Below are 27,476 nucleotides of genomic sequence, written 5' to 3'. Positions count from 1 at the left end.
GAAGACCTAGAGAGCCAGTTGAAAGCTCCAAAAAGCTAGCAAGTGGACCTTTGAACTGAGATTATATTGTTACACATACTGTTCCCAAAGGTCAAGAATGAACATTCATGCTCAAAAGTATTTGACTAGGATTTTCTAGTATAATCATTAGTAAGGCAGCATGGGCTACCGCATGAAAATAATCAGTAGCCCTGGCGCGCATCAGTGTGATATTCCCAATAATCACTGTGAAAGTTATCGGCACTATGCATATGACATCTTGGGTTGCTCCTCGCTCATGTGTATTAATGATAATGGGAATAAGAAGATGCTAATCTTGTCGCTTATCTAAAACACATGCAAGAAAAGACACATCATGTAACATTATTCAAACTACAGTTTACTAATAGACCGACACCATTAAACAAACCTAACATATTGACTTTAAACCTGCTCTAATCAATATTTTCTTTATGTAACATGGATCGTGTGCAATGTGAAATGAGATCGCTCGAAGTGATGAACCCACAGCGAATTATCACCTGCCTTTCCAGCTCCCCTTAGGGGAGATTCTTGCATGATCTCGCGAATCCAGCTGCCTCGCAAGGTAACTTATCACGTTCTCATGTGACGTGAGGGCGCTAGTTGGTGGCGGTAATGCCATGGCAACATTGTTCTTGAAACTTCCATGCCAATAAAGCCCTTCCAACTGAATAGAATTTTAATTGAATTGAATTAATGCACCTCTAAGCTGTTTTGCCAACCGCCGCAGAAGAAGAAAGCGACACGCAAACATGGAGGAGGAGAGTAAAACTGTAAATACAGTTTTTGTGTATATGGAAGTTCCAAATAAAAGAAGAAAATAATAAAATGCACCTGCACCCTTCCCTGATCTACGGTCGGATCATCAATTGCCGTGCCGCCCCTTGAGAGCGGTCCCGCTCACGCCCCCAACTTCCGGGCCGACCTCCAAAGATTTGGGTCCTTCCCCTTTTACCACTCTCCCGTACAACCGTCACAGTACACTACCTGCCCAGCACCAAACTGCAGACAGACAAAGTTAGCGACTGACTGGTGAACATAGTGGGGCATTTAGCAGCTGAAGAGCCAGATATTTTTCTGAGGAGTTGGTAGAGACCAAAGCAGAGCTAAAAGGAGAGCGAATATTGGACTTCCATTCGTCAGGTGGCCAGAAACATGACTCCAAATGATGATAATGTTGTGCCGTGTCTGCTGGATGTGTAAAGAGGCAACTGTTTACTAACATGTTCACAATATCAACTTTATAAGGTGATAATATTTTGCTGTTGTGTTTACAGCCTCTTCCGCTTTCCTAACTGGACAAAAAAATAAATTAATGCATGTTTAAGGAATTTTTAGTACAAAGTTCTGAAAGTCGGAAATTGTAGGTTGAAATATTTGAAACTGACGAATCCATCTCTTTGCATTGAGATAATTCTCCTCCTGAATCTGCTGTGTGTCAATCAAAGTGTGTTTTTCTGGCAGGCAGAAACTTAAGCTTCATGCCAAGTCAAGCTATAATAAGTTGAAAGCGCTGCGGTCCAGTTAGACACTCTGCTAACTAATGTAGCTAGCAGGCAGTGGAGTTCACAGAAAAGGTCTCAGAGAGGAGGATGGTACAAGCCTGTAGCACAGGTTTAATGGTGTTCACAAAGAATATTTTAAAAACCCAGAAATCAAGGTAGGTTTTGAAATTGCAGTATCCATTTTTTTCTTCACACTTACTGAATTTCTAATAATACCACCAGAGAGAGCAGGAGGGAAAATCACAGGTAGAAGGTTTAAGGCATATTCAAAGAAATAATGTGCTTATTTCATTATTTCTGCATCTGTCTCTCTAACAGGTGACTCTGAGGATGCCAGGAATAACATTTGAGTTTGGGGTCTCCTACTGGCTGACGGTGGGAAGTGTGTTCTGCTCTCTTACCTCAGCTGTACTGACAGGCAGGAGCGTGTCTCACATCAGTGATTCCTTCAGGATGCAACCGAGACTCGCTCACAGTCAGCCGGCCCAAACCAACACCGTCACGTCACCACAGTCTGCCTCAAACTACAAGACTTACATTTAGAGCTTTCGTGGACAAAATCTGTATCATCAACAGTACCTCTCTTACAGTTCTATCAACATGGGAATATTACATCTTTGGTTATTTTTCTGCATAAACAATCACTAGAATTGTAGCTACTCTTCAATAAAGAGCTGATGTCTGCCCTCAGTTTAGCAATAAAGGAGATAGTTTCCAGTCTTACATTCCTAAATTACCACGATGTGCAAGTCCGAATCAAACGCATGTGTAACACATCATCCATCATTCAGAGAGCTAAAAGTGGGAAAACACATTCCTGTGTTTACTATAATTATTTGGCTTCCGCTGCAAGATTCAGTTCATGGGGTTCATTATGTAAGTAACCACTGCTCTGTATATCAACATATTCAATTAGAGGAAAAGGGAATTTATAAATGTGTGCGTAGCTGAATATCTCTCTGATACATGTGTTTAATTTGGATGGGAGTTTTATGAATGTGCTATAAATCACAGTTAGTGTGAAATGCTTCTGTATAGTGTACATACAGTTAAAGCAAATGTCCGTATGGAAAATTTGGGTTTTTTGCATGATAGTCTTAAATGGCACGCATCAGTATTGTGGAACAGACTGTATAGTCATCTAGGTAGTGTAGGTGCATCCGTACATGTCAGGTGTGTGTGAGATTTCACATCCATACTCTATTCCCACCACCGGTGTCTTCATTGTGCATTTTTCTCAAACTGCCTTATTTTAACTCTGTGTGCATTCTCATGGACAGTCTGTCTTGTCTCTTTGGTAAAAAGATCATTTTTTGCAGCAACTTTGAAACTGAGCGTATATTTGTACTGAAGTAATGTTTAATCACTATTTGTACTCTGCATCAATAGTATTTCATTCAAATCATCCACATTTTCAAGATCTTTCAATGTTATTTTATGCTTGTGTGATTTTCTCAAAGAAAAGGTTCACATATTTCCAGCTCTATCTTCATACAATATGTCCATATGCACACTGAAAGTCATCGGTAGCTGTAATCACTCCTCCACCTCCGTTTTGGCCGTGAAGAGATCCCTTCCCAACGTGACTCCAGTGTTCTGCTGTTCACACATATGGACTCAAAGTAGCAGACTTTCTTGTTTCTCACAAGCCTGCACGTGCGGTGTGTTTAGCACGGGTGGCTAATTTATATACTCAGCTCTGATGGGGCATTTCCGCCCGTTGCCACATTGAGATTTTTTTTGTTGTTTTTCTTATTGAAGTCCTGCTAGATCAGTACAGTCATATATAATCGGAAGGCTGTGCCAATCGGCTTTTACATAGTGGGGGAAACAAAAAGAACACGATGTGTTGTCTCCAGGACATTTACATAAAGAGAATGCATTTTCATAAAGCTGAACCTTTGATCTCAGCTTCCCAAGGTTGTTTGGCAAATTTTGATTCTTGAGTTAATGTCATAGTTTTTGGTGGGTGGGTATTGGTTTATTCTGTACGAAATTCCCTCTTTGTGTTACTATCCCTCCAAGTTCATGATTTAACAAATGCGTCATAGGTGAAACACAACAAAAGAAGAAAATTCAAGCCTGTCAGTTGTAGCATTGGTGAACAAGTTAACTTTGTGAGTCCGCCCTTGAGAATGTGCCACAGTCCAGTGGAGCAGAAGTGAAATTCCACGTCTGCAATTATTGAACAACAGGGTGCAAAAGAAGTATTTGAACTGGAAAAGAGGAACATGTGGGGGGAGTGGGCCAAAAGTCAGGTGAGGCTGAAAAGTTAGAAAACAACTAGCACTGACTCATTGCCAGATCCATTTTTATGTCTCTGTTTACTTTATTCTAAAAGAAACAGACAGGGCTATACTGTAAATGAGATGATACACAACATCGAGGAGGTAAATATTAGAGAAAGAAATGGCATGGTAAATAAATGCAGGCATCAGAAGGGCATTTGAACACTCAGCAAACTGGCGTTCTTAGTACAGGAGACAGCACACAGTACAGTACATCCTTGTCATTCACACAAAATCATATTGGCACTTAACAAAACAAAATGAATGTACTGGGTATATCCTCAATCCAGGCACACAGCTTTTTACAAACAGTGGCATAAGGCACCATGCTGAAGATCTATCGTAGGTATGTCTTTGTTGTTTCGTAAGTGGTGCTGCAGAGTAGCTTCACATTCATTTTCAGAAATCCAACAATAATAAAAATAAAGGCATACAGAACTGCTGGCAGAGGAACTATGGGCACACATCCCTCTGATGGGATGGGAGACTATAAAGAATTCATAAACATACATGTGCACAAACATGTGTTATAAGGCACTGTAGTAAAACATTATACATGTAGTGAAAAAAAAAGGATAGAGAAGGTGGTATATACACCCGGGCATTTTAACATGTTATAGAAAACATACCCTGAATGACTGTCCCTCCCAAAGTCAACAAAACAGACAAGACAAAGATATCGTCTTTGTCAATCCCCCGTAACAACTATTTCATAAAATCTCCCCAAACAATTTACTTACTTTTACTTCAACAAAGGCTCTAATTTATGTTGCTGTAATATGCTTGAAAGGTTGTTGTTCATAAACTCTTTCTTTAATGGTGTCTGTTTGTCTGTTTTGAATTCCTCAGTGAGAGGGTTCTGTCTGTCGACAGAATCTAAACCACGGTAATGCCAGAAGACTCTCCCAAACTACAAGTACTGCTCCCTTTTCTCTGGTGGGGTACTTTTAACATTTGGTCTGCAATTCAAAAGGGAAAAAAAGACACGTTTCAGTCAAAGTACAGTCACAGTGAACAAAATAACCCAAAAGATACATTTACAAAAAAACCCAGAGGTCATAGGATATAAGTGAAATCATAAATCAGCGCAACAAAACCACAAAGGGTTTCAACTCATTGTTAACTTTCGGCCAATAATGGGACAGAGGGGGGTGTGGGGGGTGTAGTAGAGGGTTGACAGGCTGAAATGAAGGAGGCCACCCCGTTTCTTAAATAGAAGGTCTGATCACATGTCCTTTAAGAGTCCATATTTACAGAAAAGGCTCAGAGGGTAGGGGAAAATGGGAGAAGATAATGCATCTTGGTTCCCATTAAAACTGAAAGGAAAGGGGAATATTCTACTACAAGGGGTCCTAATTTGGGGTCTAAGAGGTAACAGGGAAAAAAGTGGGAAGACAGTGGTTGGACAGTCGGACAGTCCTCGATAACGGGGGCTGATCAGTCAGGGAAACTAGTTTCACTCAACAACTCTGCCCTGAATTAGAGGAGAGAAGAAGACAGTCAGAGAAGAACAGGATTAGAGGACATGAGGGGAAATAAGACACATCAAGATCTCTCAGATTCTCACATCTATGAAGTGTTAGAAAGAAAACAGGATGCTTAATGATTATAAAGATGTTAGCAAAAAGGATGGAAAGACAATGAGAAGGAGCATGGGAGGTGATGCTACATGTCAGCTAGCCAGTACAGCATGATGGACTGATTGATAAAGGTGAAAGACAACACATTAAGTCATATTTCTCTGGCTGTACTTAAGTTAGCTGCTAGTTCATGGACTGTTTTTTAAGGAATAGTTTGACATTTTGGGAAATATGCTTATTCACTTTCTTGCTGAGAGTTAGATGAGAATGTTGATACCGCTCTCATATCTGTATGCTAAATATGAAGCGAGAGCCAGTAGAGCTAGCTTAGTTTAGCATAAACAGTATAAACAGGGGGAAACAGCAAGACTGGCTCTGTCCAAAAGTAACAAAATCTACCTGCCAGCACCTCTAAAGCTCAGTACTTAAAGGTTCTGTAAATGAGATTTGGAACATTAATATAGCCGACTATTTGCCATGTAAAGATATAGTGGAGTAATGGCGTCCTAGCAGAGGAAGATTACACCCCCTCTGGCTGTGTTGTTATCGCAGCTTGTCTGTGCGGTGTTTATGCAGCCGTGTGTGCATGTGAGTCCATCCCTGTCAAACTGTTCGTCTGTGAGGAAGAACGGCTGTTTCCTTTCTCATCTAACACTGTGAATTAAGGATTTATTTGGACCAAACCAGAGCTGGTGATTGTCAGAACAGTGGAAAGACTAACAAAGTCGGTTTTGGTGAGTTTTATTTTGTTTCTGTAGAGTTTGAATGAAGTGTGTTTAACGATGGTCTGCGAGGTAAAAAGAGTGATAAAACAGCTGTTTCTGGTTAGACAAAAACGATCTTACTGTTTAACTTAAAAGTCTATCTGTGTAGCGATCCTATTCATAATGTTGTCAGACACTTAGAATAACAATCTGAGCAAACTGGCAAAAACAAGCACTTTTAGTGGACGTGCTTTGACAGGCGCATTTGTCCAGCCATTGCAGCCCATTGCGGCGTAGAACCAGAATATTTCGGTGAGTTAAAGGTCCAGTATGTAACGTTTAGGAGGGGCTATTGGCAGTATGTTTTCATTAGTGTATAATCACCTGAAAATAAGAATTGCTGTGTTTTTACCTTAAAATAAGCCGTTTTTCTCTACAGAGGGAGCAGGTCCCCTTCCACGGAGGTCGCCATGTTGCACTGCCATGTTTCTACAGTAGCCCAGAACGGAAAAACCAATCACTGGCTCTAGATAGGGCTGTTAGGTTTTTTTTTTTTGCGAGTTTCATGGCCACCATAGTTTCTCCTACATGCTCGCAAGGGAAGAGTGAGGTGAGCGCTATTCAAATGGTTGCAAACTGCAATTTCACCGCTAGATGCCACTAAATCCTCCACACTGGACCTTAAAGGGTCCAAACCAGAGCTGGTGACTGTTGGAACAGTGGAAAGACTAACAAAGATGGTTTTGGTGAGTTTTATTTTGTTTCTGTCCAGTTTGAAAGAAGTGTGTTTTACGATGATCTGCAAGGTAAAATTACTGTTTTTCTCAATGGAGTCTGGTGCCCCATAGCGCCCATTTGTTTTGGTCTGAGATGCTGGTGCTCTAGTGCGACATTTAGTGGCAGTGAATGACACTTATAGCTCCTTTAAGATGTTATGCTTTGTGTGTTTTTTACCTTTAGACAGAGCCAGGCTAGCTGTTTCCCCATACTTCCAGTCTGCTATGCTAAGCTAACCGTCTCCTGGCTGAAAGTGACAGTTATGAAAGTCGCATTGATCTTCTCATCTAACTTCCAGCAAGACAGCAAATACTCATATTTCCCAAAATGTCAAATTATTACTTTAAATGTATATTTTATTTTCTAGGACATAGCTTTACAGGTAGTTTTATCAGACTTGTTGTTGCGCAGTCCCTATTCAAAGCACAGCGGCTTCTGACAGACCAGTGACGCCTGGCATCCCTGTCTATTTAAAGGGCACATGGAATTTCCTATAGACCTACAACCCCCCAAGCTGAGAATAACATAGTGCTCCACAAACAAGTGTCTACCAAGAAGAGAGGCCGTATGACCGGGAAATGGGGGGACTGGGATATTAAAGCCATTCATTTTTCTAAGAAAAATGAATGGCTTTAATATCTGGAACAGTGATGGACCAGCTCTTTTAGAAACACACGTGAAGGCAAAGTGATGTGGGAGCAACAAGAGGGAACTTGGGAGCCAATTTAGACATGTTGTTGAGTTTTACAGGCTCTAATGTGAAGCAGATTTTAAAAATGCTGCTGGCATCTATTGTAATTCATCCTCATGGAGTAGTCAGTGGTTTGCAGAACACCTGTCGTTCTACTGCAGTGAAGTTAAATGTGACATGGTTTATATTATTTACAACTCTGTTTTTAACCATCATGGCTTACTGTACTAGTGTCTTATAGTTTATGATCCCCAGTAAGATTATAGTTGTGTGAGAAGTATATGAAATAGCTTGGATGTTGGGAAATGGTTTGGTTATACAAGAGATCATGAGATGAAGGAGTGTATGAATCTGGAGTGATGGTGTTAGTATATGGAACATGGTGATATGTGTCGATGAGAACCTCCACTCTCTCTTAGTGTAGAGTAAAATGGTGAAATGATCATCAACAGCATTATACCTTTACTAACAATTCACCTCCACTCCTGCAGTTCAGATCGTGTCTTCATGTGCAGCTCTCATCTAGTGATTGTTGTGTAAAACAGCACTATATAAAATGAGGAAGTTCCTCAGCTATTACCAAATGGCTGCCTGAGGCCTTCATTACATAGGACACTGAACACACCTGCTTCTTTATTGTCAGTCATTTTGGTCGGTTTAATCACACGTAAGCTGTCTTCATCAGGGCTGTAGCTAATGAAACAGTGTCCACTTGGTGGATATGTTATAGGCTGACTCCAGTGTCATTTAGACTCAGGGAGGGGGGCCTCTGACCTCTGAATTTCTAAAATTCTGGCTACGGTCTTGGTCTCCATGTGAGTAAAGTTTATCGAAGCTTTATCTACATTATTTGTTTTTCATCAAGTGCAATTAGGCGGGTCATTTTATCTTGCTCATTTTTCTTTTCAGAACATCATTCTTCTTTATTGCATTAGGTTAGGTACTGCTAACTGGATAGTTGCTCCACAGTAAAGCTCCTCTGCCGTGTGCCTCTCTTGCTCTCTGTTTATCTGCAGCTGTGCTTTGAGTCTGAGCAGGAGAAATCAGTGTCCGCTGTGATCACGCCTAACTGACCTGTTTTCCTGGGTGAGATTGTACAGACAGCCAACCTGTTTCTCCCACAACAGCAGAGGAGCATCTCAGTAACTTTTCCGAGTTTTGCACAGTAGTTTGGGGCTCTTCCTTTGCACAACATAACTGCACCAGTGGAGTGTGAACACACAAAGCAATATGGAGGCAAAACACAGATGTAGCTCCAACCAGGAAGCATAGGACATGCTAATAAAAGTTCAGCAAGTTTTGCAGTACCAGTATTCTAGCTCCATGTCCATTCTCTCTGAGTATATTATACTTTAAATGTAGTTTTGCTGTACCAAGAAACAAATGTTTGGATTTGTTTCCTTTATATCTCTCAGAAAATGGATGACTCAGAGTGAGTAGATGTGATGGGGTCGGATTTAAGCAGCTGCACTAATTTCTAGTAGATTAAATAATGACATTAAGGCACATGAGAGGTTTCTGTTCACAATACAAGCTTATCATTATATAAATCAGCTGGATGATTGACATGAAATCTGTAAGTTGTCTGCTCACAAATCATTTATTAAAGTTTGTAGCTTTTTTAGCTACAAAAATACATCCTACTGGTGGGTAATGTGTTTGTGTGTAACACTGTATGTGTAGCCTACTGTATGATTACCTGTGTCTGCACATGTATGCCAGTGTGTAAGTACTTGTGCTTGTAAGATTACATGTGTGTACATGATAGTCTTTTTGTTTTGTTTCATTTAAGCAGGTATAATTTTAGGGGGGGGGGGGCGTGTCCGATGCTCTCTGTTTGGGTGGCTGCCTGAAGGGGGTGGGTTTTACACGTACTCCCTGGCTGTGGAAGGCTGTGATTGCCGGTAATATTGCTGCCCTCGCATGTCCTCTTTAGAGCAGGAGCAGCACAGCAAGGAGCCGCCCAGAACTGTCAGACTGGCCGCCGCCCAGCCCACAAACAGGGCCGAGCCGAACTCGTACCTGTGCAAGAAAGAGGGAGGACAAGGTTGTAAAAAGTACAGGCATACAGTATGGCTGCGAGTGTCAGAGGATCTGCTGTTTTCACTTCCTTTGAGATGTTATTAGGATTAGCTCAGACTCGTTGGAAGTCAAAAACAAGACTTGCTGAAATTTCATGTACTTTTACCCAAGAAATATCCACAAATATCAAAGACAGTCTATAGAAGAAATACTGGGAGGTCAGGATCGTGTAAATTATTAGTTTGACTTAAAAAGCCACTTTACGAATTCTCAAAATGAACCTGTGTTGATAACATGAGAGTATGATACCGCCTGTCTTGAGATCTTGCCGCCTCTGTATCTCCATCCTCACTACACGCTAAAACACAAAGTGGCTAACACTTACAAAAGAACTTAAGAGCTTAAAATACTGTGACTTTTTTATTATTATACTATTTTGCTGTTTTGCCGCTAAGTGCCACTAAAACAGTAATATTAGCTCTGATACAACTGTTAGCTGCTAAAGCTACCCATGTTCATCAGCCATAATTAGGAAATGTTGGCAGGTAAAGAAAGCCATGTTTATCAGGCACAACTGCCATTGTTAGCCATTTTTAACTGTAAGTAGCAAAGTTAACCGTGTTTATGTTTAAGTTTTAATGTTAGCAGTTAAAGATAGCCATGGTTATTACATACATTTTGACTGCAGGAACCTTGTTACAGTTTTGGTTCTTAGGCTGCAGTTCCTGTCCCTAAAAAGACCCGGGTCCTCGTGTAAAACTTTCCAGTGGTCCTGTAACTCTGCAGCCCTGAAGCCTCACAACTGCTCCAACTGCTGTACAGCACTGCTTTAGACTGGAGCCAATTACTGTCACCAGAATCAATATTAGGACATGGGATGGTAATTTATTTTAATGTAAAACAACTGTTACATATCCAGCTTCAGACGGGTCTAAAAATATGAGATAGAGTTGTCAAATATGTCAACAACAAGATAAAAAGAGAGTGGGAGAGTAAGCAAGAGAGAGAGAGAGAGAGAGAGAGAGAGAGAGAGAGAGAGAGAAATGAAACACCAAACTTCCAAATGATTTCACTGCTGTTGTGTAAACACTGAACGGATCAGACATCTTCCCTTTCTGTTAGTTTCTCTTTTCTACCTCCACACATCCTCTCCTCAACATCGATTCGAGCAAACATCGCACAGTTGCACAACACTTTGTTGTCTCGTTACCTGCAAAACGCCTCAAATGAGGCTGAAACAGTAAATGCAATAGTGTGATGACTAGCTCTTTTCACACACACCCATCACATCAGAAATGTTAGCACAGCATGACAGTATTAAGAGGTTAACCCAGTGGATTGTGCCGTGTTAATCCTATAACAAAACCTCCAATGGATATTTTGATGGGTTTTGGATTATGTAAAGAAACTGTCCACATTTGCTCATATTGTCTCAAAACAGTCACGCAGTAGAGTGTATGCAGGAAAATGCCCTTTTCTCAGCCAATATAAATAATAATGACAGTAAGAATTGAAATGGCACATGCATAGATGCTGAAGAAAATGTGTCACATTCACCATCGGTCATTAACAAGGCTCCCAGGCTGACAACCACAACTTCCCTTTTCACTGTTGAGCTCAAATCTTGAGAAGAATATTTCTGAGCATTTGATTAGTAAAGGACTACGGCAGGGAAGGTTGCTCGCATAATCTCCCGTCTGAGTTAGGGTTAGAGCTACGGATGTTATTGAGGGTTGCAGATGTTCAGCAGCTGGCAGCAGGTCTTTTACATACCTGGCGTTCGGCGGTGTATTTGGGTTGAAGAACAGATAGGACACCTGAGTGGCATACCAGGAAACAGACACCAGTGTGCATAGACCTGTGGAGGGAGAAAAGATTAATAAGAGTGTAGTAGTTCTCAGTGTGAACTAAGCCTGCAAACATTCAGTACATGCAGTAGCTACAACAACACACAAATGAATTGAGGAATGCTTATTTAGTTAATTTTCTCCCCTGGGCTTGTGGTTTATGTCGGAGGTCAGTGGCTAATGCCTCTAAAATGACCACTTCCTGTTTACCAACTCTAATTACCCAGAAGACCCTTAGTGAGAGAGTCAGGCTAGAAAAATGCCATTCCACTCCTGCTAAATGCACTGATTGTGGAAGATACTGCAGTATATTTTGTTTGCAATCTAAACAAAGCATTAACAGCACACAGCAGTAAGCACACCTGCGAGCAGGAAGAGAGCTCCTCCGGTCACAGCGATGCGGGTTTTGGTGGCTGGGTTGTTATCTCCCACCTTAGTGCACTTCATGCCCACCACACTGACGATGATGCCGATAAAGCCCAGCAGCACTGACACTACCATAAGGGCCCGACATGTCTGGATGTGGACTAGATAAAGAAAAGGAAAGGAGGAGGCAGAGAATGGTGATGATAGAATGATAGTGATACAATAGAAGATATGAAAGAAAGGGAGGGCCAGAAATAAAGGGAAGGAGAGGGAGGAGATGTGGTGTGGAGATGAGAAAACAAATCTTTTAGTCCATCACTTGGAATAAAACAGACATTTCTGGACATTGAAGTGATAATTATAAGGGAATGAAGCTACACATGCCACGCAGGACTGATGGGAGACCGCATGCATTTACGACAGAAAGCTCATTAGGGAGCGTCCACCGCTGTCCTATTTTCCAGCAGGGTAATTCCAGCTTTTTCATTTCCAGAGGTGAATTTCTTGGCCAAGCTCTGGGACCTTAAATGATCCTCCAAATCTTCTCCAGATCATTCCAGTGTGGTTTTGCCTTCTCAGAAGTCTAATGTGCCGCCCACACGGGCCTCAGCACACACATAACTTAGTGGGAGGAACATATTTACACATATTTACACACACACATATGTGCAAATGCACAATATCTGCATACACGCAATTACTGTAGGTGGAATAGACACAGATGAAACACACAAGGCGCTCTCTCTCTCACACAGAGCAGCTGTAGGAGGGCCTGCCTTACATGTTTCACACAGTGGGATTAGTGTGGCTTTGTCACAAAGCAAGATTGTTTTCATCATCAGACATTTCTGCCTCAAACACAGCCGCTCACAAACGTGTTGACGCGAAAGCAATGCTAAGTGCTTAATGATACTGTGAAAATACTGATGGAGTGTGTCTTATTTACAACAAGCACGGGGATTGTTGAAATCCCAGCAGCGGTAGAAAACATGCCAAGTTCAATATCCTGATTCTGATATCTGACAAAGCTGACAAATATGGTAATTAAAGTAAACATTACAGAGCTTTTCATACAGGTTTAACAGCCGGGGTCAGAGGCATAAGCTTCAAATAACAATGACTAGAAGTTTAAGCCAGTGCTTAAACATCACAGGAGAAGACACAAGAATCAAATTAAAGCCACAAACACAACTGAACAGGCTTCAGCAGGATATACCAGGTTTCAGCCCAGTCTTGTTTTCTAAAGCTTGCAAATGCATCTCACCATCGTCACAGCTCAAGAAAAAACCTAGTAAGTGGACGTTGAGTTAAGATATTTGTTTTGTCAAACAACTGTTTCCACGGTCAAGAATTCATTTTCACTCTCAACCAGAATAGTTTGACAAAAACAATCTTAACTCCTGGTTACTGGCTTCTTTCAACAGCATCTCACAGTCTTCAGAGTAAGTGGACCTTGCATTAACTTATTCTCGTCAAACTACTGGTTCCAAGAATAAAAATTCACACTAAACTAGAATAGAATGTGACTGTATGTGTTAGAAAGAAGAAAGTCCCTTCAAAAAGAGCTGTTGAGCAACAGCCTGTGCAGGAACCTAAAGTCCTCATTCGTCATAGTGACAGAAATACACACACCATCATTCATGGTGCAGCAGTGAAGTAGCATTTCAGAGGCTGATCTGAAGGGACTTATGATGGGGGGAGAGGATGGGTCTGATTTATGGCTCCAGAGGTCCTTTTGAGGGAGTATCTGAACAGTCCTCAACAGAGAGACATTTGATTTTCGTTTCTTTCATCCACTCTGGGCATTCTCTTTTCTTCAGAGGGCGTACGGAGGTCCAGGCCGGTGCTAAATGACACCACTCTGACCCGTTTCAGTCGGTGACAAACCAGAAGGGTGTTCGGGTGCCGTTGGGGTGAATGAGAGGCTAAAAGGAGGGAGGGAGGTGGGGGGGAGGCTAGTTCACCCACTAGGCCCTCTCTTTCCAGTGCCAAGGTTGGCAGTGCCAGCCACCAGCTTTCAATGAGTGTGTGTGCTTCCTGGTGTGTGTGTAGGCACTGTAAGCGCCCATTGTGAGGTCACTTGTGACTCTATCGTACGTAATATCTGTTTGCCCCCTCACTACCCAACTTTAAATGAAACTCATATTTGACTCCAGCCCTTTTCCAGTCCACTTTCACCTCAAACCCAAAACACAAACTCACTAATTCGATGCCCTTGATTACATTAACACACTTTATTTGGCAAAAACGGAATTTTCCTTAACCAGTTTCATAGTTCACTTTTAAGTAAACAGGGTGGTATCCCAGTTATCCTAACCGCTTAAAGCTAACAAATAACACAGGAAAATGTGTTACAGCGAGACTGGTATAGATGCTGGTTTTTCTCACTATGCGGACACAAACACACACACCACACCACCTTTTCTTATTGTCAACAAATCTGTTATGAAAAGACCAAAAGCAACAATGAACTGATCCAACTAACGAGTGTTGTGTGTGTGTCACAGCTGATGGGTCTTCTTCCTCCACTGTCGTCCAGAAACTATTAAAACACATCAGCGAGCCGCTCTGCTGCACTGGGCGACATGTTCCTTCATCACCATGAACACACACTCTGTAGTTTATTCTGACTCAGCCCCACACACACCGTCCTGCTGCCCCAAACACTCACTACAGCACCACATGTGGATTCATCTAGTAGGAACCAATGGGCTTGGAGCTGAGTGCCACAGATGGGTAGGGAAGTCAGAAAGTATTGCGAGGCGGACTAACACATTGACGGTTTTGGTCTTTTTATGGGATTTGTCTGCCATAAGAAACATATATCACCAGCCTGTGTTATGATTAAGTGTTAAATTAACTATTATGAGTGTAAACTGAGAGAAACACTACACTGCATTGTTGTTAAATTAACAGTGACAATTTTACAAAGTGCGGTGTCCTCATCTACTGAATCTCAAGCTGCATTCAGCAAGCAAAATTACACGTGACTTCACATTACAGAAGTGGAAACAAGAAAGACCATAAATGTTGCCTTTAACATTAAAGTGAATACAAGATAATGATGCATGGTGACAGAAACAGATTAGCAGAGGTTGGACAATGTGTCTCTAATATCATGCTCAGATGTTTCTTGTTCTGAAGAGCTGTCCTTTCAGCACCACACTCTTCTGACAATAATAGTCTACCTTCTCAGCCGTGCATTATCCTGATCATCAGCTCCCTTTTGAGCAAAATACTCAGTAAACCTGCAGCAGATCCAACAGTTTCCACTACGGTTGCTTGGCCGCATCAGTAGAGCGCAGCACAGTCTGGTGAACAATTATACCCGCCATCACATGCTGCTCCTGCTGCGAATGTAGCCAGGCAGGAGAGTTCCTCCAGAACTCACATCAGTGTTACTGTTGCATCTGTTAGACAGAGGGGTGTTTAATCAAGATTCAGACCTGAAGTGCCTTTTCTGAGCCCGGACACATGAGTGGATGCTGATCTGCTCCATTTCATAATCTGTCTGGGGAAAGTGTGATTGATCAAGAATGCTTGGTCCCGACCTTTCAGTTCTGTGTTCATTCAGAGGTACATAGAGTGTCTCTGTGGGAGAATTTCCTTCAGTGTTTGTCTTCAGTCTGAATCTGTACTCGCTGGGTGTGTTGAAGGACAAATGGAACAATGTGCGCGTGTGGGGAAGACAGCACATTCTGGGAATATCTCTGGTGTTTGGCTCAACACTGCCCTTTTCTTCTCCTAACAGCCCCTATTCATCCGCAAGGACAATACGCTGTTCTTATTGCTGCAATGCACCAAAGGAGATAGGAGATCAGCTCGGGCACCCGTCACACAGAACGCCACAGAAGATGTTTTGATATAATGACACACCAAGACACCAAAATGTTTGCAAAGTGCCTCATTTGTTGCTTCAAGGCAAGTGTGCCACAGCAGGAATCGTAAGCACTTCTGCCTCAAACCACAGAGAAAAACAGCGTTCAATTGTTTTGTGAAAATGACTTCTGCCCGAGCCCCCCCCCCCCGTAGTCTTTCATTTACATCTTTAATAGGATGATTTAAGCAGACAGTAGATGGATGGATTCCTATAATCTGTGTGCCATTAATTATGAGTCACTAGGTCCTACTTACAGATTTGAGATGACAGGAGGCTCATATTCTGAGCTAATTTATGTTTGAACCCCACATTCCGGACCCCCCACACACACACACACACACACACACACACACATACTCCTCACACATTATGTTTCACAATGTTTTGGGGTTTGGACTTCATTAAAGATTCGAAAAGCAGCCTTTTAAGTGAGATTTGCAGCTTCTGAGCTGAAAGCGCCCCAGATAGCGAGGGCTTGGGGACTCGTTTTCCTTCTGTTTTTGCTGCTGATTACTATGAATGGGCCAGCTACAATTGCTGTTGTGATTTGTAATACAACACCATCGATATTTCTTGGGGTAACTTGGGAAGACAAACTGAAAGCAAAGGTTTTCACTTTCTTTTGGCATCCTGTCTGATGAAAACTCACACAAAAGTGGCTTATCAAAAAGACGATTATTTAAGAAAATGAAATGCGAGCAGCCAAGAAAGAAAGCAATGTGTAAGGTATAGAGTGTAATTAAAAGAATTAAAGAAACCTTTCTTGGTGATGCTTTACAAGCAGATTATTGCCTTACTTGAATTATAACTATGCTTTTAACATCATCTGACAAATTATCCAGCGTATATCACTTACTCAATTACACAGTGTCCCATTTTGTTAGTTATATCATGTTTCACATATGATAATAATAATCACAGTATGCCTGTATGAGCATATAAGTTTTATCAAATAGTTTCAGTAGTTCATAATCTAAGAGGGGGGGATCAGAGTAACAAGCCTCAACAAGTTAGTCAGGTTTTGTCGAGCCAAATTCAAACGTGGTACTCACTGTCCAGCGAGAGCATGGAGTCAAAGATCTTGCACTGCACCTGCCCTGTACTCTGCGAGGCGCAGCTCATCCACAGCCCCTCGTACAGACCCACGGCTGTGATGATGGCATCGCCGGCGTACGACGACTGCTTCCACTGGGGCAAGGCGGTGGTGGAGATGATGCCGATCCAGCCGCCCAACGCCAGGAAATAACCCAACAACTGGAGCCCTGAGTTGGCCATCCTTCTCTAGCTCTGTCCCTCTGCTTGTGTCTGCTCTCGCTCTTTCACTCCCTGTTTCACTTGCAACAGCTTTTGTTCGGGTGACTCTGGCGTGTTGCCCTTTCTTTGAGCGGTCTTTGAGGACACACCTGTAGCAATCCTGTTACTTGTTTCTCTTTTCTCTTCACTGTCTGGTCCCTCTGAGCATCTCCTTCTGCCTCTCTGCTTTAACTCTCATCTGTAGAGTTCCCCTCTTTCTCCTTGTCTTAAGGCTTTCTTTCTTTCTTTTGCTCTCCACGTCCTGGGCTGGTTTTTGCCCGTCAGCTGGAGCGATGAGTTGATGTCTCCCCTCAGTGCTGTCCTGTCTGATTCCTTGTTCTCTCTGGGGCTCAGTCAAAGTGGAAGAAAGGCTTTCTGGTATTCAGTGGTTCAGTTCAACAAGCATCGTCGCTGGGCTGCCTCACCCTTTGCATGGCTTCTTTCAATTCTCTCTCTCTCTGCTGCTTGCTTACTTCCCCCCGACTACAATCTTTCCATCTGCTCCAGGCTCAAGTGGCTCAATGAGGGGTAGCAGAAAAAAAAGTAAAAAGAAAAAAAAACGTGAACACAAAAAGTCTTTAACAGGCTGACCACAGAGGGATGGGGTAAAGGGCTGGCCTGTGATTGGACTCCTGAGTGATGTAGGAACGCCTACTGGGAGGAAAGAGGGACGGGCTGGTGGGGAAAATAAGCACCGTTTCAAACAGAGAGGGACAGAAAAAGCTAACGATGTTGCTCAGGAGGGAAAACAGCATAGGTAAAGTCATAATGAAGTTCGTTAACAAAAAAGAGTCAAGCATTTCTTGCAAAATTATTCCAATCCACTTGAGGAGTTTGACTTTGTATCTTAGTCATTCCATCAAACCCTTCAACAAAACTTCAACATGCTGTTTTACCAGGTATTGGATGCATCGATCCTTTAAAAGTTTGCCGCCCCTGCTGGACGTGTGGAGGAGGTGGGAGGTGGAGTGCAACAAACACACGTAAATCAGCATCTAAACAATGCCTGGCTGAAAAGGACGTGTCACATCCAGACAGGCTCTCTGGAAATTATGGGCCGCCGAGGCAAGCCTCCCCCGTCACCATGGCAACCCCGACAAATGAAGAGCGAGAAAGAGAGAGAGCGAGTGAGAGTTCACCCGACTGTACATCCTTACGAGCTGTAAATGCAGACACACTCCAGTGTTTTGTGTCTGCGGAGAGTGCAGAAACCTGTTTTCCCACAGTTGCGCGCTCTATCAGCTCTGCTTCAACTCAACTTCAGGTCACTAACTAACTAACTCAGTAATTCTATTCTGCCAATTAGACTGTCGACACACTTGGTCTCAGAGACATGGCCATTTTCTCACATCTGTAAGAGACATGTCTCACCCCCACCCTGCACACACACACACACACACACACACATACAGCCTGTCTACACAACAACCATGTTCTTGCCTATACTCTCAAGGGTGTTTTCAACAGACTTTGGGTGTATGAAAATATTACTCACCTAAGAATAAATAGAAGAAATATAAAGCAGGATGTTGTTGGTGGTCTAATTGTAGTTTGTATTTCCTGTTTGCCCTTTTGTTTCTTTTCTTACCTCTCCAACCAATTCCACGTTGAACTTCAACTTGATCTACCATAACATGAAAAAAACACCAGAACATGTGAACATGCATGTGACCTCACTTATCCGGCACCACCATGGCCTTGAAGACCCTTCACTACACACACGCACACAAATTCGCACACATTTGGATAGAAAGAGCCATACATGGAGGTCTACCCATGGTTCAAACTAACCCTGGCTTATCATCCCTCAAGCCCTTCTCATCCTCACTATTCTTATAGGTTTGAATATCCGGGCTGTGCGTATGCGTGACCGTAACCGTTATGTGTTCAGGTTTGCGGTGTCTAATGAGGGGCTTGACATATGGGGTGAGTTTTGGTCAGAGCACAGAGGTCAGCTGAGCCCGAGAGGCGAGAAGAGATGAAAGAGAGGCAAAACAACTGCTTAGGTCCAGTGTAGTGGGTGGAGCGCGGGGGGGGGGGCTTTATGAGGCTTTGGAGGCTTTCCGATTTTGAATCATAACAACACATTGCCATTGGTGGGGTTATGGCGGTACAAGGTCAAGTGAAAAACTCAACTCAGCAATGTTTTGAGTGCAGGCTTAGAGTAACAAGTCCTCATACCTGCATGATAAAATGGGTTGTTTGTCATTGCCTTCCAAAATCACCCATATATGTGTTTTTGATGCAAACCACAGTCTTCGCACGTAAAAGTCACACACTTTGCGCTATATCAGTGTCATGCTACTTCTGCCTTTGCTTCTCAGACACAACAAGTCTCAAGTCATGAGAGTTTGTTTGAGAGGACAGCAGTTGTGGTCAGCATAGATTCAGCAACTGCTAGCTTTTTACTTTTGTTACCCCGCCTACGTCAGCTGTGAACAACAAACTCAAGCAGCTATATATGCTGGTGGTTTGAGAGGTTTCTTTGGAAGGGAAAATTTTACACTTCAAAGTCTGTTTACAGGTCTTGGGGAGTTCTACTGCATATGTGAAAAAAGTGGTAGAAAGCCTTTTGAAGCTCCAGAGGGAGCTGCACGAAGTCTGATAAATTGCCTCAAGAGATGTCACTTGAAAATCTGGAGGTGTGGAGAAGAACCGAGCTTACCAGACCTCTGTAGCCCGCTCCTCATCTCTGCATGAGGCCAGGGGCTCGTGGCTACATTAGCTGCTCATAACATAACACACCTAAATCACTGATCAAACTGTTGGCAGTCGAGTTGCATTGTGGGTAATGTAGGCGCAAGGTTTAGACAAGGAAGAAAAATGCGTGGAGAGGACCATATCTCTGGTTCTACTCTTTTACAGCGGTGGAAGTAACTGTGCAGTTTCTGTCTCTCCTTTGCTTTAATATGTGTGTTTGTGGGCTGCTTATGAAAAAAAAAAAGAAATGGAATTTGTTGATGGTTTGGACATCAGGGCTCGGTGGCGTGATGTTCCACTAGAGTATACGTTGACATTTAATGCAATTTGTGTTGTAGCCTAAAGGTGTTCTTTAATTTAACAGTAATATGCTATCATCATGTAGCATTTTTTCCTTGGGGTGAAAGAAAGTGTAAACCGTCTTTCTGAAATAACTGTATAAAAGTGAAATAACACTGATATTGGTGAACATGTTCAGTTCAGACAAAACCCATCACTTCATTAGACTTTACCCCAAGATCCCTAAACTGTCAGTCTGGGCTCCACCACCGTTACCAGTGTGCAGACACCCCTTCACTACCCTCAGCTCGTATCTCTTTGATATGACTCTCCCCAAACAGGAAACCAGCAAATGTGATTAGCACAGTCTCATACCCATGCACACACAATTAAGACATCAGGGGCCTATCAGATTAGCTGGTGTTGTCAGGGTTACCATGAGACACATGTGGACATGTAAACAGTATTGGAGGAGAATTATGTAACACAACAGGCAGGTTGTGGATTAGTCTATTTGAAGAAACACATAAGGATTATTCAGTGAAGCAGCTTCACTTTGATGTCACATGAAGGAAATGTGTGTGCAGTCATACATCTGGAAGATACTATATGATTGATATCACCTGGGATGCGAACTTGTACAGTATTCCCAGATACCTTGTAGTCCTCTCCAGTAAACTATAATTACAGCACGTCAAGCCTTTCCTGTTAATGTTTTTCACCCAGAGAGCCCACATGAGAAGGTGGCGTCTGAATGAATGCTAACCAAGCACAGAAATGAATAATGTATGTCTGTGCCCCGAGGAGAGCTCCTCTGGTCCGGCTCAAGTGCCCCTGAAGAGACTGTTGGCTCTGCTCATTATGGAGCGGAACAGGGCGTCTTTTCCCCAAAGTAGACAGCAGTGCGCATTAAGAATTTGGAGGAGAAAAACAGTTTGAGAGTTGAATGTTTGGAGAGGTTATTGTTTTTGACTGATGTCCTAATTGCTTTGATTATGTCATTTTGGATACTTAAATCTTAAAACTACTGCGAGAGGCTGATGGGAGCACTTTCCATGAATGTTCCAGAGTCTAATGACATACAGAAGCAGTGCGTTCTACAAATTCTTTTCATCCCACTGTTTCCTAAACTCACTATGGCCGACCTTGCTTTCGTGCCTGGCTTCAGTTCAGTTGTTGGGTCAGCACCTTCTGGTGATGGTAGTCGTGAAACGTGTGACTGCCTGGGGAGGAATGGAAGGAGACCCTTCCTTTCCATCCTCTCCACCCATTTACCATTCAACCTGCTTATCCCCCTTCACCTTCCTGTCTTTCCATCTTTTCTTCCTCCTCTTCCTTCCAAATCCTCACCAGAGGATGCATGGTTCAGTGGGTGCCATCAGTTACTCCCTCTCTCCATCGTCTCTCCCCACCTCTTACCTCTCTCCCTCTCCCCAGATTTTCCAGACCCCTGCCGCACTAAGCTGAGCTTAAGAGTCAGCTGAGCTGATCAAAGACCGTAGCAATGTAGTGGCTAACAAGAGGCGAGAGTTCCCAATGACACAGGACCTCCCAGGGGTTTCCACCGCCATAGACCTGCTGTAACTAGAATCGACGTGGAGGGACCTGAGCTGATTGTGCGCTCTACTGTGCACTGTGACTGCATGAGTAGCCCTGTGGTATATGTACGCAGATAGCTGTGCGTTTTCCTGAGACAATGTACTTATTCTTGCGGAGACTGATCTCAGGTCCATGGGACATTTTGCTAACTTGCTCTAGTGATTTTAAGTCTGCAGAGAGAGCCACCCTCCATTACCCCTAGTGTGGGGAAGGCCCAGGTCTTGTTCCCACCACTCGCCTCCCTCTCAGCCCACCATCCCCTCCTTCTTCTCCATCTACCACTCTCCTCGTCACGCCGACCCCTTCCAGTTGCCTCTGCATGCTCTGGCCCCCTATTATCACTCTAATTAGCCCTAGCAGGCTTTCCCTCCTCTTCCTCCTCCCTTTGTTCCCCATTTCTTTGTTTGTCCTTCATGACCTTTTTCTTCTGTTTTCCTCCATACTACTTTTACAGTGTATACTGTAGCCCTGCTGTAGGCCACTGGTTGACCCCAGCAGGAATAAAACCACAATCCTCGACAATGATGTCTTTTTGTACTTGTTTGCACATGTTGGACTAGGGGTGTCACTTTGTGTTTGAAATTCAAACTGATCGAAAGTGGGAAAAAGTTGAATATTTGATGTGTAAAGATTGGTCTTTTTACAGCGTGTCAGTGGCCATTCTTAAAATGCAGTCAGTCTGTCAGTCTGACCTGCTGCATGCCCTGTAGTTAGAGAGCTAGGCTAATGTTGTTCTCTTTGCTAACGCATAAATGGTAATGTGAGGAAGCATTCTGGATTCTACACCAATCAAAATGGTTAAATCGTGGATAAAGTCACGGCTCTCTGCCGACTTTGTAAAACACAACTGCCTTACAGTAACGTTACCATCAGAATCAGAATCAGAAATACTTTATTGATCCCAGACGGGAAACTCTTTCGTTACAGCTGCTCACTGTCACGTCAGCGCACACAGGAAGAGAAGCACTGAGCAAATCAGAATATAATGTGCTATAATACAGGTAACATAAATTAAGTACAAAGTGGATGTAAGTATAAAAGCGAAAAGTACAAAGTGGATTTACAGGTTGATAAGTATGTACGGTGTAATAATATAATGTAATAATATAAGTAAAACTAATAGTGCAATAATGAGTACTGTCAAGTTAAGTGTAGCTTATTAAGATGATTATGAGATGTGGATATTGCACAGCAGTAACAGAAGTATGAATAAATATCAATAAATAATTCAATTCAATTCAGTTTTATTTATATAGCGCCAATTCATAACAGAAGTTATCTCACTGCACTTTTCTTACAGAGCAGGTCCAGACCGAACTCTTTATAATATTTTCAGAGATCAACAAACCCAAAATAAGGAATTTTAAACTGAAAACAGAGAATATTGCACAATTATTTCAAGTACTGCAGTGATGTTAATGATCCAATGTCCAGTCTAGTGACTTAGGGTCACATGACAACATATCTGATGAGTCAAGTTAGCTTAATAATAATAATAAACTTTATTTATACAGCACTTTTCAAAAACAAAGTTACAAAGTGCTTTACATGGCAGAACCAGGATTAAAACATTTCAGGACTGAGGCAAATAAAATCAGGCTATTCAGCTAACACAGCAATACAATGAACTACAATAAAATAAACCCCAACAATAAAGATAATTACTAATAATAAAACAGATAAGACATGTTGGCAACAAAACAGTGTGGCTTTTTTTGAAAAGATATGTTTTGAGAAGTGATTTAAAAGATGTCAGTGATTCAGCAGCCGCAGATCCTCGGGCAGCGAGTTCCAGAGCTGAGGATCACCTTTAGTTTTGAGCCGGGACTCAGGAACAGCTGCCCGAGGATCTGAGGCCCTGGCTCATGGGGGAGCAGCAGTTCAGCAGTGTAGCTGGGAGCCGAAAGATGAAGTGCTTTAAAGGTGATCAGCAAAATCTTACATGTAAAACTAACTGGTGACCAGTGCAGAGAGGCTAAAGCGGGTCTGATATGACCATGTCTTCTAGTATTTGTTAAAAGCAGAGCAGCTGCATTTTGTACCAGCTGAAGGCATGAGATGGTTTTTTGGCTCAAACCTGAATACAATAAATTACAATAATCTAACCGAGAAGAAATAAAAGCATGCAGCTTGTCACCCAAATGAGACAGCGAAGGCACTGGGAATAAAATTTAGGATTAGGCTACATGGCTACATTCGAATTAATTCAAACAAATACTGTGTTTTTTTCTCATTCAATCTATCGATACTATAATATCTGTTTAACTGAGTTTGCAGTTTATTTATTTGCACAAGTTAAAATCAAAGGACATCAAAAATAACATGGAATATAATGGGCAGGGAGAGAACGAAGCCCAGGAAAGGCTTATTCATTACATCTAAATGAATGATAATAAACAGTGTGAAAGCTTATTCTTGCCTTTGGAAACAGTATTTTAACAACAACAAAAGGTTAAATTAAGGTCCAGTTTCTAGCTTTGTCGGGAGCTTTCAACAGCATCTCACCGTCGCAGATGGAGTTTGCTCACACGGAGCCATGTAGTGGCTGCACTGTAACAAAGTTAGGCTCACTGACTGACCTGAATTTCAGTCTCAATGATAAATATTTGTTACATTGCCCATTCGCTCTAATTTTCCTCTATCTTCTCCCCGTCTCCTCCTCTCTATCCACAATACAAAGAGAAATTATCCAGCCTGTGCTTGTGTGTGCCTATGTGCCTATGCCTATGTCTTTGTCGTCTTCCGTCATTCCCTTCCTGCCCTCCGTCTCTTGGCACCTTCTTACCCGCCTCCCCCTGTACCATACAGTTGCTGGAACCAAATCTCTTGCACCTGCATGTCCCTGAATTCCTGAAAGCACTGTGCTGATCTGGCCCTCCAAGAAAATCAGGGACGTGAAGGGGAGAGGAGAAGGAAAAAAAGAGGGGGGACAGAGAGCAGAGCAGGAACCCTTTTAGTGGTGCTGCAGTCCTGGTGGTAGGGCTCCTCTTATGGGTGCTTTATTGTAGCCTAAGGTTACCCCGGGCTCTGGAAAATGGCTGCTTTTAACAGGGTCCCCAGAAAAAAAAAGCTTTTCTGGTCTGGAGTGGGTCCTTTGAGTTCCTCTGTAGGAGGAGGCTACAGCCTCCTCTCACCCTGGAGTAGACCCACCTGGGGACATAACGTTTGATGGATTTGGGAGCACATGCTGGGTTTCAATCCAAGGATTTTAATGCCAATTTGCCATCAAACTAGGAAAACCAAATGGAAACTAGATTCTTTCTCATTTCTTTTGAAGAAAAGATTGCCTGCCTATGTACAGTCGGTCAAAATTGGAAACCTGTCTGTCTGTAAACCTTTGTGTAATAATTGTACCGTCATCGTTTGTTTTCTCTTCCAAATAACTTCCGCTAGGGGCTTTTGAGAAAACTATCCGATGGTCTGACTGCTTGTGTGTCTCTTTAGTGACGTCACAACAGTCGCGGATCGCAGAAATGAATTAAGATCAAACTTAAATTAAAATAAGACTCAAGCTATAAAAAAACTGACTTGTCTTTTAACCTGTTCGGTTTTGTGTAGTCATGTGGTGGATGGCTCTAGGAATGGCAATGCCGCTCGGTCGGTCGGTCAGTGCACTACTTCGGTCCAGACTGAAAAAGCGCCATCATCAGGTCACAATCTTGTTTTCTCCAAAACTTTGGTTTATGACCAAATACCTGCTTAACTGACGACATTCCCATCAGCCCCAGCTGCAGTTTCTGTTCAGTACTAATTAGCAAATGCAGCATGCGAACACACTAAAATAAGATGGTGAACATGGTAAACATTATACCTGCTAAACATCCGTGTGTTAGCATGTTAGCATGTTAGCATGTTAGCAAGCATTTAGCTCAAAGCACCACTGGGCAGCCTCACAGAGCCAGTAGCATGACTGCAGACTTTTAGTCCTGTTAGTTTTTATTATTGGACAGCATAAAATGTGTGTGGCATTAGTTGACAACAAAGGACAACAGCTTTTCTGAAACTTATCAGTTTTTGAGACACTTTCTCTGTTTGCTTCAAGATTTTCTAATGATCAAAAAGCCAGTTTATGCACTTCAGCCCAGCTGATTTAAACATTTAATTAGCATTTCATGTATCATGATTTTGCCACACATTTAGCTGAAATCTTTATGTTTGACAGAAATGTTGGAAATCAATGAAGGTTGTGATGGATGTGTTGGGTATTACATGATTTTTGAAACTGACATTTCATCTGTAGACCGAATATGAGAAGTCAGAAGTCTGTCCATGTGTGGCCCATGTCATAAGTCCTCGAATGCCAGCACACTAACAACACAGACAGGATGGCAGTACAGTGCGGCAAATGTTAGGTTGAAATGACCTTCAGTCACAATCTCTGAGAAATTCACTTGTGTGATGGGGTTTTGGTGCGTGTCTATGGTCAAAGTGTGTGTACGTGCGTGTGTGTGTATACTGTATGCGAGCCCAACATCAACAGACAGGCAGTGGGAGGTAGAGGAGCAGAGGCCTGAGGGTGAACAGCTGAGGGTGACTATAGAGAGATTAAACAGGGAATGTAGGACTTAATCCACTGTTATACAGCAGTCCTCTGAGTCTCCACTCACTGAGAGAAGCCAAAGAAAAGACAAGCATTCCTCGTAGCCCTCGCTACACAGCACACAGGCCAGGGGCTCCAGACGCCATTCTCCTGCCATCTGGCCTTAACCAAACACTGAGCCCCTCCACCCTGATCGGCTGCGGCCCTCCGCCCCTCGGACCTCTACCACCTCCACCCTCAGTCCTCTGCTGCCTTTCACCTCCTCCTCAGCTCCCACTTCACAGCTATGCCACAAGCACAGCATTATTATTACGTTTACCTATAATGAGTAAAGTGCAAATGTAGTGCTTTTCATTTTTTAACGTTCAGTGTAGGTAACAATCAAACAGACAACAATGAAACATGATTTTGATAAGTGCTATATAAATAAACTGTATTATTATTACCGGTATTATTATTATGATTAGGTTATGAAGCGGACTTGGGTTTAAAAGTCAAATCTGGAGAGATTTGTGTCAGGAAAGTGAATAAGTGACTCTCCCCTCCATCAGCAAACGCTCACCAGTATGCCCCTGAGCAAGCTTCTGAAGTCCAAACTGCTTCCGATGTGCATTTGGTAGCCAAGCGTGGGAGATCGCAGTTGTACTTGGCAGCTGCCAGGTGTGTAAGTACAGAAATCTGAGGCAGGGTGTAGGAAAGGTCAGAGTAATTCAAAAGGTGTATCCAACCCTAAACCACAAAGTCATTGCCCTAATTTTTTGACAACGTTAACACAAAGTCTACTACCTAGTACTCATTAGAGAACAGAATGGCCTCTGTCAGAGAGTTATTATTATTGGATTATTATTACTGATGCATTAACAGTCACAGTAAGTAGCATTTTAAAGCTGTAGCTGGTCAAACTGAAGCTAATTTTTACTGCTTTATATACTGTTGGACTGTTGGTAGTTTAATCTGTAACAATGTATCTTATTTTATAACATTACATGTTTTACTTCAAAGTAATTAGTAACTGTAGCTGGCAGATGAATGTAGAGAAATAAAAAGTACAATCTTTGCCTCTGAAATGTAGTGGAGGAGACGTAGCATATAGGTAATATATAAGTATAAGTATATAAGTAACAGGTATAGGACTTGACTTAATGTACTTAGTTACTTTTCAAAAATGATTAGGGCCCCAAGAGGAAACCAACAAGAAAGTTAAGCTGATGGATGAAAAATACAATCAACCCATGAAATGTGACTGTTTTTTATTTGTACTTTTGACTGCAGAATCACAATGCAGCTTGGTCCAAATACAGTACAGTTAGCAAAGGTAAACACTATGAAATCTTTTTATTGCACCATACACACTTAAAAGCCAATAGCTCACTTGAAAACAAAG

The 27,476-nt window shown here is 42.3% G+C and overlaps 1 protein-coding gene across 2 annotated transcripts; it reads right to left on the bottom strand.

The window, feature by feature from the left end:
• Positions 1–3,831: 3,831 nt before the first annotated feature.
• cldn19 (claudin 19) lies at positions 3,832–17,529 on the bottom strand. Of its 2 annotated transcripts, none has more exons than XM_044171745.1 (5): positions 16,734–17,529; positions 11,798–11,962; positions 11,362–11,446; positions 9,442–9,588; positions 3,832–4,773 (listed from the first exon to the last, which is right to left on the bottom strand). In XM_044171745.1, the coding sequence occupies exons 1-5, from the start codon at positions 16,954–16,956 to the stop codon at positions 4,725–4,727; spliced, it is 669 nt and encodes a 222-aa protein (XP_044027680.1). In that variant the 5' UTR covers positions 16,957–17,529; the 3' UTR covers positions 3,832–4,724. The 2 variants fall into 2 exon arrangements, with proteins under 2 accessions (XP_044027680.1, XP_044027689.1); XM_044171754.1 differs by having other exon boundaries at positions 3,832–5,288; positions 16,734–17,522.
• Between the last annotated feature and the right edge of the window lie 9,947 nt (positions 17,530–27,476).

The sequence above is a fragment of the Siniperca chuatsi genome, linkage group LG2 (assembly GCF_020085105.1).
Source record: "Siniperca chuatsi isolate FFG_IHB_CAS linkage group LG2, ASM2008510v1, whole genome shotgun sequence".
NCBI lineage: Eukaryota > Metazoa > Chordata > Actinopteri > Centrarchiformes > Sinipercidae > Siniperca > Siniperca chuatsi.
This window is presented reverse-complemented; position numbering and strand designations above follow the sequence as displayed.

Bases quoted from the DNA above. Each gene is read 5' to 3' on its own strand.
- cldn19 (XM_044171745.1), bottom strand. From the start codon at position 16,956: ATGGCCAACTCAGGGCTCCAGTTGTTGGGTTATTTCCTGGCGTTGGGC. The intron at 11,963-16,733 runs GTGAGTACCACG...TTCTTTATCTAG, and splicing joins CTCCATGCTCTCGCTGGACA to TCCACATCCAGACATGTCGG. The intron at 9,589-11,361 runs GTATGTAAAAGA...TTTCTTGCACAG, and splicing joins AATACACCGCCGAACGCCAG to GTACGAGTTCGGCTCGGCCC.